The sequence below is a fragment of the Lepisosteus oculatus genome, chromosome 7 (assembly GCF_040954835.1).
Source record: "Lepisosteus oculatus isolate fLepOcu1 chromosome 7, fLepOcu1.hap2, whole genome shotgun sequence".
NCBI lineage: Eukaryota > Metazoa > Chordata > Actinopteri > Semionotiformes > Lepisosteidae > Lepisosteus > Lepisosteus oculatus.
The window spans coordinates 18122690-18140881 of record NC_090702.1 but is presented as its reverse complement, the minus strand read 5'-3'; the positions used below and the strand labels follow the sequence as shown (position 1 = coordinate 18140881).

Here is an 18192-nt window from a genome sequence, read left to right as displayed (position 1 = left end):
GTAAGTGATTTCAGATTTTAGCACAATAAAAATATACTAAAAAGAGAAAAATGACACGTTTTATTAATCCCAGTAAATAAAATATGCAGTTGCAGTACTTCTGCAGAATCTATTCTTTCATTTAGTTTCACAGTCTGCTCTTAACACAACATGCCCACTACCAGTATGAGAAAACTGGAAGCCTGATATTCTTGGCACCAGATGAATTTGGGCTGAACCTGAGATGGGTTCTCTTGGTATTGCATACAATTAAACACAATCATGAGTTCTAGAAAGTGGAATACTATTGTTTGATCATTGACAAGGCTGTGTGAAATAGAGTCATCTTGCACTTGCTCTTGGTCTTGTTTTTGGCATACCCTAACTGTACATTTTTTAAATAAAGTTTAAATAAAGTTCTGGTCATAAAAACCTTTTTGTAGAGAAATGCTGAAATGTTAGCATTAAATATACTATATAATAGAAGGGATATATATGGCAAATTATTAAAATTTGCATAAATATCTGCATTATACATGAAAGATATGAAAATGCTGTCCAATGCCTGCTCTCTACATTTTACTGAGATCTTTACTGAACTTATACAGCATTATACCTCATACAAAGCACTGCACTCTGCCAATACTAACCTGTGACAATAAAATAAGTATACTTTCATTCTCTACTATTACATTTGATGTTCATTCTAATATTAGCTTTTAGGTTCCAATATTTTGTGACTCTTATCTTAAATATATTAAGAGTATAGAAGTGGCATTTTTTTAAAAACTGTAAATCCTACAGTACACTCATCCTTAACATTAAAGAATACATTTAGATACAATATACATTTCAAGTAATAGACTTAAAAATACTGTAATTCACCAACTTACCCAAGACATTCAGTGGAGATTCCACGAAACATAATGCATAGAAATGTAAACTCCATCATAATTTTTGCAACACTGTTGAAAGTTTCTTAAAGGCTTTTAAGACGGCTGATTAAGGAGATTTTAGGGTAGTGAAAAGGGGCTATTCACATATTTCTTACAAGTCCTGTAACACTACCTGTGCTTATACTGTAAGTAGTTTTTTTTATAGTTTTTATCAGTATACAGTAATTATACTATATACAGTATCAGATATTGTGCATATACTGTATAACTATAAACATATAAGATGTTTGAATCATTCTACATTCTGTAGCATACAGTACAGTTAAACACAACCAGGAGCTTGTGGGACATGCAGCCCCTTTATAGAATTCTTTATATTCCCAAATGTGTATTTACCCTTGTGACTGCTTCATGTATCTCTCTTCTTTTCCATGCTGTTTTAAACCCTTCTTTCACACAGAACTAACAAGGTGTATATTTCAATGATCATGGCAAGATTTGGCAAGAAGCAAAATGGTGCTTTTCTTGCTTATGTTTCTTAATGACCAGCTAGACAAAATTTATAATCTATCCTTAGCATTGCATGCAAATTGTTGAAATGCTTCCTTTTTGTCAGTCAATAAGATTCTCCCAAATGATTAATGATCTAAGGCAGACATTGATTGAACATTGAGTGAGTAGTAGCTAGCATTGTGTCTTCTCTTTTTCACATTCTTGTGAGAAATTTAAAAAAATGTTGTTACATTTCCACAGAAAGATCACATATAGTTAGATTTTAAAAAAATTAATTGATTTAAATTTCATAATGATATTAATTTCAGTTATCAAAGGGCAGATCTGCCTGCTTATCCAATAGACAATGCGCAATACATTTAATGAATGACGCCTTTCTTGAATTTGGGTAGTACAGTAGAGGGGGTGGAGTGTCTTCATGACATCATGCAGCTGCCTATATACTGAGTGAATGGAATCCTGAGCTCCTTATTCTGCACCCAAGCACAAGGAGAGTGTTTTAGTTCTCTCCTGATCCTTTCCATATGGACTTCATCATTATTTAGACAGAAAATAACTTGGAGTTCACACGATGAGATTTCAACTTATTTGTCTGGTGCTCCTCTTTGCGGCTTCTGATGGGATGTGCTCAGGTGGGTGTCACTAATTTATTTACTGCAGCAGGAAAAGGCTACACAGGCAAGATTTACAGTAGGTGTCTGATCTGAGATAATATAAAAACAGTGTTTTCTTTTATCAGTGTTAATATTCTGAGATTTTAAGCTTTTAAATGTGTTTTTTTTATTGTGTGTCTTGATGTGTACCATCACTACCACTATTGCTACTGATGCTACTACTTGTTCTTCAAACATTACAAGTAGTTGTGATTGTCATTATCATCTGTGGGAATCTACATTTCACCATAACTTTCCCTATAAATCCTTGGTTATGTAAAACACTTTGTCTTTGCTATTTTCTCTTACTTTTATCAAATATTTATAGTTAATAATAATAAAACACTAGAAACAGATTAGCAAACAAGACTAGGTTCAGTTGCAATGCAATGTAATGTAATGTAAAACAAATAACTGAAAGAATATTACATTTACATAAAAAGATTAAGAAAAACATTAGTCTGAAATGACTTCAAAGAACGTTTTTTTTTTTCATCTAAACAATGCAGTACATAAAATTACTTTTCCTTAACAAATAGACTCATCTAGAGTCTATTTGTCTATATTGGTCTATTCATTTAAATAGACCAATATTATTTTTAGCATGTGAAAACAATATTTAATGTTGTACAAATCTAAAAACAAATCTCTGCTATTAATCAGGTCTCACATTTGCTATATTTATACTTTATATTGCAGGGTAGGATGAACACAGAAGAGAGTGTATTGCTTTTGCACATTAAGTCTCTTTGGATTTTGTTTTTACACTGATATAAAAACTTTGTTATGGAAACTGGTCTTTCCAAAGTATTGAAGAAAGTAACATGGAATACACATACGGAAACCTTAATAATAAAGGATGAATCCACTAAAGACATATTATAATGGTAGAATTATTTCACGAGAAATAATTTGAGAAAAATTAAAAAAAGCTGAAAAAATAATTTAAAATGTTGAGTTTTCTGGAAAACTATTATTTTTAAGTTAAATTTAAATACAAAACGTTCAACTCTTAATAAGAAAACAATGTGATGTGTGTCGTAGAAGTATGAAAATTATTTTTAACAATGCGACATTAAGAAAAAATACATTGAAGTGTATAATGCTGCAAAATAAATGTGAAAATGTGCTTATAAAGATCTCAATGAATTCTGCTGTTAAATTAAAGTAGTTATTTTTTTCAGTTCAAGTTACATTATGTTATGAAGTGAAATTAGTCACATAAATGCTTATCAAAATCCTTCAAATTGTTGCATGATCAAAAGTAATTTCTGATTTCTGAAGACATGTTTCTACCAAAAAAAAAGATCAAAAACGATTATCACTAGGAGACATATATTCCTGAATTGCCTATTTTAATGTGTAATACATAAATCATTAGAATAATGGTTTTTACATACAGATATCAGTACTGTAAGTGCTGATATCTCAAAATTTGATTGGCTCCCTCATGCTTTCACCTTTCTTGTGAACCTCATATTTGCTGTTTATTTTCTGCTATTTTCAAAACTAAATCAAACCTTCGACATCAACACAACTACCAATATTCTAAATTACAACAGCTATCCATCCATTCATTTTCTAACCTTTTTTTTCAATACAGGGTTGTGAGGGAGCTGGCGCCTATTCTGGCAAGAAATGGAAACAAGGCAGGATACACCCTGGGCAGGACACCAGTCTATGACAGGACAAACACACACCAGAGCCAATTTGCCCATAAACCAATTAATCTACCAGTATATCTTTGAACTGTGGAAGGAAACTGGAGCACCCAGAGCAAACCCATATAAACACATAGAACATCCCAGGAATCGAACCCAGGACCCCAGCACTGCTAGGCAGCAATGCTAATCACTCCACTACCATGCCACCCACATCAGATATCCTAGAATCCAATTTTAGAACACATATTGGATTGATTTATTAAAAGTACATAACTTGGAACTATGGAAATAATTTAAAATAATGACTACGAGTCACTTTTATAATGAATGAAATAAGGAAGAAACACTATATAATGAATTAAATATCTCTGTTAGAAATTATACATATCAAATGATCACTAAATCCCCCAAATTCGTAATGAATACTAAGTGAATTGTGTAGTGAACAAAATGTTATATTGAAGTATAAAAGTATTTTATTTCTGTATTACGTTTGTTAAGAAAAAGATATTTGATAGCCAAGTTAAGAGTGCCTCTAATTTGTCTCTCTTAATATTACTTCAAATTCAATCACCAACTGTTAAGAATTCCAAGGGACCAAAGGATGTTTTGGGCTATTGTTATGGCCCTTGCTCAAGCACTTCAAACATTTTTGTTAAAAGCTCTACTTTTTTTATATACTATTTTTTTCTTTGTCCTGTTGTTTCAACATTACATTAAATGGGGCAAAACAATTATGGCATTTTGTTTCCCGTTAAACAGGTAAATTATAATTAAGGGAAAATATTATATTGCTGAAACATTTCACCATTCTTGATAAAAAGATCATAGAAAAATCATAATATTTATTTCTTATCACGGTCTAAATCATGAAGTTTTACTTAGGGTAGGTTTACTAAGTAAACGCATAAAATTAGTGACTAGTGGCTTGTTTGTTTCCTAGTAGCTAATTGATCCAAAGATCTTATCCAGCAGTTCATTGAAAGAAGCCAGGATATCAAGGCTGTGCAGTTTGTTCCTCACTCCCACAGTCCTTATCTGAGTTTCAACTTGCAGTGAATTATCCTGGACATGATGGGAAAAAGACTAATGACATGTACAGTATTAATGATAACATTTGTAAGTTTCAGACCAGTAATATTTTTAGCATGGTTTGTCCCCATCCAGCATTCAATTAGTTGTTTCTAAGGTATCTCACAGTAACATAAAAGCTTCACAACACACAGGCAAGCAAACATATCAAGGGAACCCAAGACTAGTCATGTGACTCTGAGGTCTGCAACCTCAGTTTGGATGGTAACAGAATCATAATGGCTCACACTTAGACTTATTTCATAAGCAGAAAAGTCAAAATTCATTATCTCTTATTTATTGTCACATCATACTATGTTGGCACCATAAGTCTGAAACAAGGTTTTCCATTTGTTTAGTTTTAAGTATAGTTTATTAACCTTCAATGATGCGTCTTCTTAGTTTTTTGGGCACTAATTCGTCTCGTGCATTTTAGCAGGTGGTAGATAAGATGCTATTGAGAATTATGTAAATAAATATAAATGGTTATGTACCATTAATCAATATTAAGGCAAAAATATCACAAAAGCTTTACTCATCCATTCAAAGTTCTAGCTTTTAGGTCTGAAGAACCCTCAAATATCAATTCATTTGTAGCCCTATAACACATCTGTTTCAGGCTTCATTATACTTCAGATTAATTTCACAACTATATCCATTTAACAAGCAAATTTCGGGAACATGACTATGAATGCTGTTAATAAGTTTTAACAAACTACCTACTAGGGTCTTAATCAAGTACTGTATGCTTGAAATAAAAAAACAACAACATTTAGGTATCTAGATAACTCAATGAAGAACACAATGACAGCTGGGGTAAGAGGTTTACACCATGGTAATGCAGACAAACAAAGCAATGAAAACAATAATCAATAAATTATTCTTCTTTAGCAGGAGAATGGCCAAGTGGCCGAGTCAAGATGGAACACATTCAAGTCTTACAATTTTTTGCTCACCAAGTGACTTGTTACTCCTCAGATATAAAGTTCAACACTAATGTAAAACAGAGGTATAAATGTGGCATATGGTTTGTATGACTAGGTGTTTCTAAAGACTGAATGCAATACGTTTGACATACTGTAAGAAATTTATCTTGAGAATGTTTGTTATGTTTGTAGATAATAGTTTATAATATTAAATCCTAGATATCTGCATCTACTGAATATTTACTACGTGCTCTTGAACACAATATAGGGTCTAAATAAAGTTTGTAAAATTATCACATTAGGTATAACCCATTTCACAAGGTTTATAGTATGTTAAACAACCCCTCGTGCTGCAGGCTTTTAAACTAGATGTGAGATGATTAGAAAATCCTCTTTATCATCAAAGAGCCACACAGGAATAAGAATGATCAATGTTACCGGTATAAAACTAATTAATTAAGTTCTGAGGTTAAGTGGTTCCCCTTTCTATATCATTATGGTACTCTGAATCAGCTTGTTAGACCTGCACTGTGTCAACTGTATGCAGAACTGGATTATTAAAGAACAGATTTGCCAGGAGGAACATTAGAGGGTAGGAGATCTCCACAGGCCTTACAAGCTTGGCATGGATTTGCCTTGTATTATAGAGAGGACCTCTCAAGTTTGAAACCAGCTGTCCATGCAATGTCAGTATCATTTATTATCAAATTAATCAAATTATTTTGGCAATGCTTGTAAATGGAAGGTTGTGGGATTAAAACCCAGATGAGACAATGTTGTTGCACCCTTAATCTTACTATTACACCGCTAAAAGGGGATAATTAAATATTTTTCATTTTGTTGCCAATAAAAAGCAAATATTTGTGTTTGTTGTTACTGCAGACTCTGACCAGGAAATGAAAATGATAGAAGAGGAGTTACTGAACAGTCTCTACACTACAAAGGTATGTATCTTTACATTTCCAGATTGAAGCCCAAAACTGCCAAATACAAAGTAGTTTTTGCCACTCCACCCATATTTCAATTTGGTACGGCTCTTTCATGTAATCTCCAAACACTCTTTCCCTTGTAAATACAGTAAATCATCTGCACCTCTTCATTCATTGTGTAGTGTTTATATAGTCCATAACAGACATTAAAGAGAAAAATCAATCTTGAAAGTGGAAATGCTTTGTGGTCTGTATTGTTGGCCAGTTTATAAAAGCAAGTGGGCTAAGACAACTTTATGTTAAATTCATTTCCTTCTGGCTGAAAAGGACCTTTTGTAGCAAAACAAAAACCAAACCTTATCATGTCAATCTGTAGAGGTGGCAAAATGGAATGAAATTTAAAAAATGCATACTGTTCCTGAGAAAGGTAAAGTGAGAATACAATTTCAAAGGTATTGTAGAACTAATATCACATTTAACATTTTCAATAAGAGATGTGTCAGAATATTTTCTTTTTCAATATATGTAAATTATTACATATTTTCTGTTTGAGACAAACCAAGTTAGCTCTTAATTAAGAGAAAGACCTTATAGCAGTTACTTAAACAGACATGAAGAAATTAAATACTCAGACCACAGGTATTCACAGTGTTCACAATGTAAGGACAGCAAAGGTACTTCATTTTTGTCAATAGAATACTGTATCAATGTGCATGTAAGAAAATCCTTAACATTTTGCAAATATGATGTTCTGTACAACAAATAAGATAATTATGTAACAGTGCTTCATGTTAGATTGCATAATTATAACTTTTCCATTCCAAATGTTGTGATATTTATGAGTGAACAGATAAGTATAAGCACCATAGGTATTGTAGGTAAAATATTTAGCCATACCAAATACCTAAGATTTTATATTTTTGAGTGAGTTGATGAAACCATAATGAAACCATTATGAAAAGGGATGATAAGGGTTAAGCCATTTGCTAAATGTGCATGCAGTATTAGCTTTCATGAGGAGAACAAATTTAATAAGATGAACAGTTTCTAAACAAATCCACTTAAAATTTCTGTGGCAGTGCTGTGTTCCTAATTGCTCATGAAGAAATTGACATCTAACGATTTAAAGGAATTATTGGTCTTCACTAGAATGGATATTGTGCCAGAGGGAGAATTTTATGCAGACGTAATTTTATTGTCTTGGTGATTCTGATGTTAATATAAAGGACCTGTAGTACAATATCTTTAAATTAAAATGTGATTAAAAAGTGATTTAATGCTATAGATTTCGTTTTATGAGAAAGAAGGAAAAAAAAAACATCTTAATAGTACCGTAGTTCCGTGAACTTTTAAAAATGAAGGTCATATATGAATATTTTCATCTTCTTAATAGAGAGCAGATACTATTGTATATATTATGTATTAGACGTACATGCAACAGAGTTATTATGCTCCACTGTTGTTTTAAATTTTTTTCTTTTGGAAAAATGAGCACGTGTTAAGTCCTTTGAGCTTCCTATTTCATGCAGAATATTAATTGTTCATTTTTACTTAGATAGAGACCCATTTTCTCATGATCACCTCCTGATCGTGGAATTTGTGGATAATTATTTGCATGTAGGTTTCACCATATTATGTAATGAGTTCATGTAGATATTTGAAGTAAAGCAAGCAAGTCTTGCTTATTCTTCATTGTAGAATGTGAAACGTGAGATAAAAAAAAGATTTTGCATACTGAAACGCACTATGTTCCAGCTCTGATCACATTTCCGTGACTTGCTGTTGTCCTGTGCAAAACTTTGTTCCTCGTGACACAAACACAATACAGTAACTGTAATAAGCATAGTGTAAATTTAATATTCCTATGGTGCTTATCATCATAATAATTACTTCACCATAAGACCTCCATAATGGACCTTCAGTCTTGCACTTACAGTAGTGTAGCCATATTTGAGATGTAACACAGCAGTACTAGTACACTATACACCACTAAAGCCAATAAAACATTTAATTGTACTCATGACTAAATGTAATCAGTACTACATTAATCTGCTTCACCTGCTTTGGTGTTGCTTAGAGCCCCCAAGTCTGCTTAAAAATAGTAAACACAATTTTAAACTTGCATAATTATCAAGTTCATCAGGAGACATTAATGGTGTATTTTTCTGGTTAAGATACATACTGTAGAACTAGGGAAGAGCACAGCCTAATGTTCCACCAACACTGATTCGGAACCATATACAGTACATTTTCTTAAAAAGGAGGCCCTGTGAATCTCTTTAAATCAAATTAAATCAAAATTTCAACCAACCTGTCAATAGCAAATTATATTTAGGTACACTTTATAAAACAGAAAGTCAATATTAAGTGATGAGTTTGGATTTTACTTTTCTCAGGTGGATGAAATATTTTATTTCACCTGAATATTAAGTTCTTCAACCACAGCGTGACAGATTAGATTATAAAATACCAATAAAACATACACAATTTTCCTATTACTATATTTTATTACCTAAAAGGACATATTAGTTGATTTATTAGAGGAAGCCAAGATGTGCTACTACAAATTGGTTTATTCCCAGTCACTATTTATAGGGACTGGGATTATATATAGATACAGTATAGCGTGATCAATATTAATAAATGTGGTAGTGGTAGCACTATTGCAGAAAAAAAGTAGGAAAATACTTACAGTTCTTGCTTTATCATATATATTATAGAAAATCTTTAGAGGACTACTTCTGATTTGCATAATTGATATTACATCAATAAATAACAATTCTTCTGTCCAAACTGATTTTTTTTTAAATCTGAGGTGATTATACTGTATGTAAAATGCTTCTTTCATTCAAAAAACAAGTATTTATTGGGGTTTTTTTTTAATTAGTTGCACGAGGTGGTTAGATGAGCAACTGTTGTGTTGGAAGGGATTTTCAGGTTAGTCTGGTCAATTCCAATTAAGTTCTGAAATGTACCGGATCACAATTACACGTACCTCAATCAAATAAAAGAAAGCCACAGATTTACATCTTAATTCTGTCAAACAAATCTTCCAGAATTAATCTACTTACTTAATGGAGTTTATAACAGAATTTTAGGAGAAAGGACATCCCTGGACATCCCATCACGCATCACTCTCACACCCCTCCTGCTACCCCATCTACACCCGTGCAGTAACTTTCTGGCTTAATATTTGCAGTAGTGAGGGGTTCTGGGCAGGTAAACCCTTCTGGGACTCTTTGGCACTGTATGCCAAATACACTCTACGTATCTCATCTCTACGTATCTCGTCACATTCATCAGGATCCACTCAAACTTCTGAAAAACATTATTCTGAGACTGGACTGCAAAAAATCTACCTAACAAAATTGCTATTTTAATAATTGTATGTACATGCTTTTGCCATCAGTTTAATTTAGCTGAAAAAGACCTTGAATTTGTTATGTTGACCGTGAAAACATATTGGAAAATTTATACATTCTATATTAAAACCCTTATATTTTTTATCATAGTTAAAAATAATAGAAAAGTTATGTTATTATTAGGATGGCTACTGTATGAACTGTATGACTTTGAAGGTGTCATATTGACTGAAACCATTGCAGTTTGATGAATAAGCTAATAAGAGATCTATGGTTTATGGCTACAGGTGAATAAACAAAGGCTCCCGTCTTGGAAGTTGTCGTTGCTAAACATGTGCAGGCTTATTAATGATCCAAGTAGACAAGGAGATGATGTGTGGACAAGTGATGAAGAGGGGTTCATCTCAAGGGAACAAATTTCAACATTTCCAGATAGCTTCAGCTTAGAGAAATTGGCGGACTTTTATCAGCTTCAAAACCTGTGTAGAATACTTCACGGAGGGGAGGTAAGCAAAATGAATTGAGTCCTTATAGTAAACAGAAACAAATAACATTTGTGACAACTAGTTTGTTTTATTTTAAAATTATTTATTTTAGATTTACATTCTTTTGCAATGCATATTATTAATTACGTTCCTCATGCATTCATTGTTTTATAATGATATTTCACAGTATTTTTAGGTACAGTTCTGAAATAGGGCACAAATCATCATGTATTTTGTTGAAATGAACATGAAGATGTTGCTTCCAGTACTTTTTTTCCCAAGTATTATCCATCCATTTTCTAACCACCTTACCTAATTCAGAGTAACAGAGGAACTGGAGCCTAAGAGATGGTACGCTCTGGACAGGACAACAGTCCATCGCAAAGCACATATAGACACAAACACGCACACACTCACACCAGGGCCAATATTCCCAGAAGCCAATTAACCAACTACAGTACAGTATGTCTTTTGACTGCACCTGGAGGAATGCCATACATGGGGAGAACATTCAAAGTCCGAGCAGATAATACCCCAGTGCTACGAGGCAGAAATGCTAACCGTTGTGCCACTGTATAATAACAGCATTATACAGTAATTTGGCAATTAATATTATTTTGATAAAGAACTATTATGAAAACTGAAGAATTACGAAGAGTAATATTGTGTAAAACCAAACTGCAATTCATTTATATTTTTGTATATTTAATATTAATATATACAGTATATACTATTTTTAATTAATATAAATAACCCAAATTCACATGAGTTCATCAGCACGTTTGTACTGAGATGTGTCACTGTAAGTTCTAACTTTACAATCAGTTGATTAAATTACTTCAGAGAACAGAAGGACACATATCAGGGGTAAAAAATGTTTTTTTGAACATTTATCAGTGGGTTAAGAAGGTAAATATTCTGAAAAGATAAATCTGTAGCAATGACTAGCTGTACCAGTGCAAGTCTGATTTTTAATGAGGCTTTGAAACAAAAAATTAAAACATATGGCAAATAAATCTGTGATACATTACTTTCCATTGCTGAAAACAGAATCATTAATCATGCTGTTTGTTCATTATTCTTCTAATTTGTCAGGCTAAACATGCAAGGTACTGTATGACATCACAATATCCTGGGCTCTTGTGATCCTCATAGTATGCAGAGACTCATAATCTTTTAAAACATGATACATCAATGTTTTTGCTTAAAATATAAATTTATAAAAAATATGAGATCATATCAATACCAAGACATTCATAGTTGGTTGGCATCTTTGTAATCAATAAAATGAGACCAATTTCCCCTTAGTCTTTAGCCTTTAGGAGAGATCGTCTCCTAGTCTCCTGAGTTGATAGCTCTTTTTTGATGTTATTCCATGATTAATATGAAAATTAAACAAATTATTAACTCAAATGAATTAACTTAACTCTGAGCCTCAGTCTTGAATTGTCGCTATTTAAATAGACTTATAAAGCGGTCAGAACTGCAGCCCTAGCATTAAGGACCCCTGATATTGAGCAAAAGGTTTATTGGTAGAAAGGTTCATTTACCAGAGTTCTAGTAACTAGTGTCTGGGGATATATAATATATGGGATTGCACCCAGGCCTAGCCTTGTTTGGATTTGCATGAAATATATGAGGGGGTCCCAGAGCGATCCTGGAAAGCAAAAATGATGTGAAGTGTTGACTCTCCAGGTCCAACATAACCTATACCATGGCCCGGTTAGTGTCTCAAGGGTACTGCAGACAGTCAAGGAAACCTTTACCCTGAAATTACCTTTAGTATAGTTTACAGAGTGATGCCAGAGGGTTAATCAATGTAACGTGTATACAGTAGGGGTGTGCAGACCAGATAATGATGTACACAATGCATACATTTACTAAAATGTTTTGAAATATTTTTTTTTTAATATATTGTTTTCTGAAGCATTTTCTCAAGAAAAGGCAGAGAGAAAGGAGTTGATATGTCAAGGGAAAAAAAACTTAACTAATGCCTATTTTCTTATTTTGTTTTTAGTTCAATCAGAAGACTGAAGATTATCTGGATCAAGACTATAAGAATGAGGGGCCACTAAAGAGGAAATCACCATATATTTTGAAAAGACAGTTGCACATTAACAAACCCAGAAGACCATATATCCTGAAACGAAGTACACTTTACTGACCTGCTCACTTCTTAGAAGAGACATTATACATTTGTGAATATGTGGCTGTATTAATTGTACACTTATTTATTATTTGTTTGTGTTAAGTGATGCTGCAATGTTAACCTTGTAAACTCTATGTCTGTTTTGTCAAGGTATTCAGCTTTGATTTTATAAATCTCTATACTTAATTATTTTATTATGGAGAGATTATATTATCTGAGTTTGTCTTGTTTGTTACAGTACAGTATGTTATTTTGCAGCAGAATTTGTCAATAAACATTCCCTGTTGACATGGCTGATTTATTATTTAGCATTCAAACATTTTTTGTGTATAAAAATAATGCTATGTAAAATACAGTCTCTGAAGGAGTATGTTTTTTTTATGAATTTCAATCATTACTCAGAGATCGGCAGGATTGTTACTTTTCAAATGAAGCATGCATCTGCATATTTTTTAAATAGCATAATTGTAAAAATTAGCTGTTTGTGAGAGCATCCTCTGTATACTGTATACATGTACACAAATAATGAAGGGACCCTCAGACCTTCTGATTTTAATTGGAATAGAAAAACAGAAACAGCAGTCTTGGTTTGAGGATATTAAATGGCCAACGTTGAAAACATTGTGTAATGCTCCAAATGAGAGGTGTTATTGAAATTAAGAAAAGGAGAAAATTATAGGTTTTATCAAAATAACACAAACTGCCAAACCTTAATATGCTACAATGTTTTAAACATCGGTCAAGGTAATTTACTTAAAATACTGTTACTTTCGCTGAACATGGAGTTTGCACTTGTATACAGATAGAGCAAATTCAACAGGTAAAACTAAACAGTTATTGATATACAAAGAGATTTTTGCACAAATGTATTTAGAAATTATTTTTTTCTGTTATATAGCAAATTCTGAGTGGCATAGTGTTGGGATGGAATTCAAAGTTACAGAACACATCACTGTCAAATTAATAATTTGTTTTTTGGCATTTTAAATTTACACTGGGTGTGTGAATTTATAAGAAGCACTTAATATCCAGCTAAAGCTCATTCAGTTGTGTAGACACGGACACAATTGGGTCCTTAATTCACAGAACACAGAAAGACTGCTGAATGAGATGCACAGAGAGATGGACTCTGAGATACTTGCAATTCAGGCATGGGGGAAGTGAAGGATGTGTTCAAGAGAGCGCACTCTCTCCATATTATTTCCACTTCAGTCCAAGTAAAAATCAAAATAGCTGCTTTACTTAAATTAGCTAAACTACATTACATTGTACTTCTATACTCTCTAAACAAGGCTACAGTACCATACCATTTTTCTGCACTTCTGTTGATCTCTTGACTTCAATAGCACCAAACTGAAAAATGATTCCTTTACGTTATTATTATAGCCAGAGAGAATGTTCTAAAGAAAAGAGAGAACTCACTAGTGCTACTGTATTTAAATCAAAGTAAATTAATCCTAATAAAATACAAAACATTAGCAATCTTTACTCCGTTATAACTGTCCCTGAAGACTTGTTCAATAAGTGCACTTAAATTCTGCTAAATACACAAGAAATATGAAAACACTGCTCATTCAGATTTTGACAAAGGTAGCAAACCTTGGTTCTGGAGAGCCAGAATCCTGCAGGTCCTATGGGTAGCCCTTATACAATCAATTTCTAAACACTTGGAAAATGTTTATTTTGACCACCTAAGCAAGTGACATATGCAATGACGTATTTTTGAGACTATTTAAAATAAAAATATCAACGCTCTGCAGCTCTCAAGGACTACACAAATGATGCGTCATTCTCTAGACCATGCAGCTGAAATGTCCTAGGAGAGCTCATGAGTATTCTTCAGCACGGCTTCATGCTGCCACAGTGTCTTTTCAGTCATCACAGCTCATAAATGTTGATGACTAAGTGCTCTCCATAAAAGTCCATATGGCTAATTATTTTGTAGACTCCTCATCAAAAAGAATGACGATCCACTTTTCCTGGGCCCAAATTATATGAACAGCTCACCACTTCCTCTATTTCTTGAATTTTTAAAGGAAACAATGATCCATTTATTTTTTGTCACTATGGAACATTCATGAGGCAGCTGCTTGCATGTGATTAAATAGACGTCAAATGAGCTATTTTCACATCTGCTCAAACACTACATGACAGCTATTTATCTGAAAATTTATTTAACTACTGATAACATTGCCTTCAACATCCTGGATCCATGTGAATGGCCTGTGTCCATCATATCCATTACTCTCTGCATTTGTCAAGTTAACTCCAAAACTTTCTTAGCAAAATAAAATGCAAGTCTGCTTTCAGTGTAAGTAAATGAAAATGAAAACCTGAATACTGGCAAGCCTATTGGAACTGGATGAAACTAAAACAAATATGCCCCCAAAATTGCATTTTTTTCTATTTATATTATGTTCAATCTTTTTTACACACAGCCAAATATGTTGAACATAAAAGCTGCACATTTAATCCTCTATTTTTCAGACATACAGTATGTTAGTTTCACAAAGGCTCACAGTTTACAGAAGCTTCAAAGCCTGTAGCTTTGAGGCTTCTTTGATTGTCACTGGGCATTCAAAGTGGTTGAACACAGAAATAAAACACTCAGTACAACATTACCATAGGGTACTGCCCTAAAGTCTAAACTAAAATGTTATTGACCTCAATCACCTCTCTGACAGCTTTAAAAATTCCTAAGACTTCCTAGTTTCATCACCAAGAAAAAATGAGCATGTTTAGTTGTGTTCATCAGCGAGAAGTTGAACTCTAATAGGATAAATGCTACTCCACCAGTAAAAGGATGTACTGTAACACTTTTACGGTAAAAGTGTAATTAGAAAAGTGGCTTGGAAGCATAACTCATGACCAGCATTTGAGAATATTCAAAAACCTTTATCCTGTATCTTAGGATACAATATCCATAGGACATTCTAGGCTGACCTCATGAATCTGGAGTCTTGAGCAGTATTCCATGACAATGTAAAAAGAAAACATACAGTATGAGCACAAGTGCAATGGGACCTGTGATTTGATTAAACAAGCTGAACTCTCTGTGGGCCTTTTCAACAGATTGATTAGTACCAAAAAGGGAGTGCATCTTTAAAATTCAAGTCTTCCCGTCTGTGAAAAAGAATAAATGCATCTAGATATACTTTATACTGTATGCTAATACTTTATATTTTATTTAAAAAGACCCTGTAGGATAAGAACTTGAAGCACATCTCCAGATCTATTGTCTCATGATAAAGGGATTGTAAAATCAATGCATGAGATTACCAGCACAACCTACAGACCTCAGCCCTTTAGAAAAAATGTGGTATGAACTAAATGAAGCCATTCCCTAGTGAAAATGGTATAATCTGAAAGAGATGGGAAAGTCGTGCATGACAAAATCAACAAAGGCATAAACATATTCAAAGATTACAGGAAGCACCTCCCTATTTTCTTAAAGCCAACATTGACTTTTTTCATTTTTTTAATTATGTAGCTTTAGTCTGTTTTAGTTGTACTCAGACTTTTGTGATATAATATTGTGATAGTTTTACTTTTCTTGTGTTTTATTTATGCAACAACATGCAGCACATTGACACAGCTATATTTTTCTTTAAAAGCAGCTTTCAGTTATATTATATCAAGCACACAAATCAATTTATGCCAACAACATATATTGCTCAAACAGGTTAAATACTGCTGAGTAAAAGGTATTTACAGCTTTTAATAAATTCGAGTTTTTGCTATCTCTTAAACCTAACATCTTTATTAAATAATTATATAAGTGTTGAAGTAAAAATTAATGTAAGTATTAAGATGATAACATCACCATAATTGATATATATAATAATATACACATTATACTCTTTAATCATACATTTAAAGGTAGAATAATTGAATAAACATAAATAGAACTGCAAATGAACAGGCTGGGCAAACCACAACAAGTAATCTTCAAACATGTAACCATGTCACAGACTCTTAAAAATAGATGAACTGGAATGATGTCTTATCTTTCTCTTGTTGACCACACTACTGTTTTTATTCTTCACAGAGTTATAGAGTATATATTCTTGTGCAGTAGATCATTGATTATTCATTGACTGATACTCATTTGCTCTGGAAGACATCTTACCTGGTGCCAGTACCCAAAAAAAGGCACCCCAAAGTCTTGAATGACTACAGACCAGTTGCACTGACATCACACCTAATGAAAACTCGGGAAAAGCTTGTACTGGACCACCTCAGTGGAGTGGAGGATGCAGTCATGTATCTGCTACACAGAGCTAACTCTCACCTGGAGAAGACGGGCAGCATTATGAGAGTTATGTTCTTTGACTTCTCCAGTGCCTTTAACACCATCTATCCACCTTTACTGAGAGATAAGCTAAGGGTGGGGCAGGTGGACACTCCCCTGGTGTCCTGGATTATAGACTATCTAACCTGCCGGCCACATTATGTACGGCTACAGAGCTGTGAGTCCAAACAGGTTGTTAGCAGTACGGGCTCCACAGGGGACTGTCCTTGCTCCATTCCTGTTCACTTTTTACACCTCTGACTTCAGGTACAATTCTGAGGCATGTCATCTGCAGAAGTTTTCGGATGACTCTGCAATTGTGTTTTGTATTAGAGAGGGGAGGGAGGAGGAATATAGGAGCTTAATACCAGCTTTGTGGAGTGGTGTCATCTTAACCATCTCCAGCTAAACACCAGCAAGACCAAAGAAATGGTCATGGACTTTCGAAGGAATAAGTCTCCGCTGAACCCTGTTTCCATCCAGGGTGAGGACATAGAGGGGGTGCAGTCCTACAAGTACTTAGGGGTACACCTGGATGATAAACTGGAGTGGTCTGGTAACACTGACGCCCTGTACAAGAAAGGTCAGAGCCGACTCTATTTTCTTAGGAGGCTCAGGTCCTTTGGTGTGTGGAACACTGCTACGCATTTTTTATGAATCAGTGGTGGCAGCGGCCATCTTCTACGCTGTTGTGTGCTGGGGCAGCAGCATCATGACAAGAGATGTAAATACTGTAGGTTCAATAAGCTTATCAAGAAGGCTGGCTCTGTGTTGGGGCTGAGCCTTGACCTCCTGGAGGTGGTGGCTGAGAGGAGAATGCTGACCAAGCTCACAGCCATCATGAACAACACCTCTCATCCGCTACATGGGGCTGTTATTAGACAGCAGAGCACTTTTAGCAACAGACTGCTCCAGCTACGGTGTTCAAGGGAACGTTTCCACAGGTCTTTCCTCCCGGCAGCTGTCAAGGTGTATAACGCTGCCCTAGGCTAGGACTGTTAGCCCTTCATTTGCTCATCTATGGACAGCATGTTGCTCCATTATACTTTTGGACAATCAATCTGTATAAACCTATGGACATTTTGCACATATTCTATTGTTTTTACAGTGACTATGGTCATCATATTTTGCACACACCTATGTATTTATTTTTATTTATTTATTTTGTATAATTTTTCGTCTATTCTGATGTCTGTTTTTGCTTGTCTTGGCCTGGACTGCTATAACACATCAATTTCCCTTCGGGATCAATAAAATCTTATCTATCTACTCCA

General features: G+C 33.9%; 1 protein-coding gene across 1 annotated transcript; it reads left to right on the top strand.

Moving 5' to 3' along the window:
- The first annotated feature begins 1864 nt into the window (after window positions 1–1864).
- On the top strand, window positions 1865–12915 carry nts (neurotensin). The gene is made up of 4 exons (XM_006633610.3): window positions 1865–2020; window positions 6585–6646; window positions 10281–10499; window positions 12496–12915. Exons 1-4 carry the CDS (start codon window positions 1960–1962, stop codon window positions 12640–12642), a joined length of 489 nt encoding a protein of 162 aa, XP_006633673.1. The 5' UTR covers window positions 1865–1959; the 3' UTR covers window positions 12643–12915.
- Window positions 12916–18192: the final 5277 nt, after the last annotated feature.

What these genes read in the sequence shown, in the direction of transcription:
- nts (XM_006633610.3), top strand. Translation starts at nt 1,960, where the DNA reads ATGAGATTTCAACTTATTTGTCTGGTGCTCCTCTTTGCGGCTTCTGAT. An exon ending in ACAGTCTCTACACTACAAAG is followed by an intron (nt 6,647 to 10,280) that starts GTATGTATCTTT and finishes TTATGGCTACAG; the next exon opens with GTGAATAAACAAAGGCTCCC. An exon ending in GAATACTTCACGGAGGGGAG is followed by an intron (nt 10,500 to 12,495) that starts GTAAGCAAAATG and finishes TTTTGTTTTTAG; the next exon opens with TTCAATCAGAAGACTGAAGA.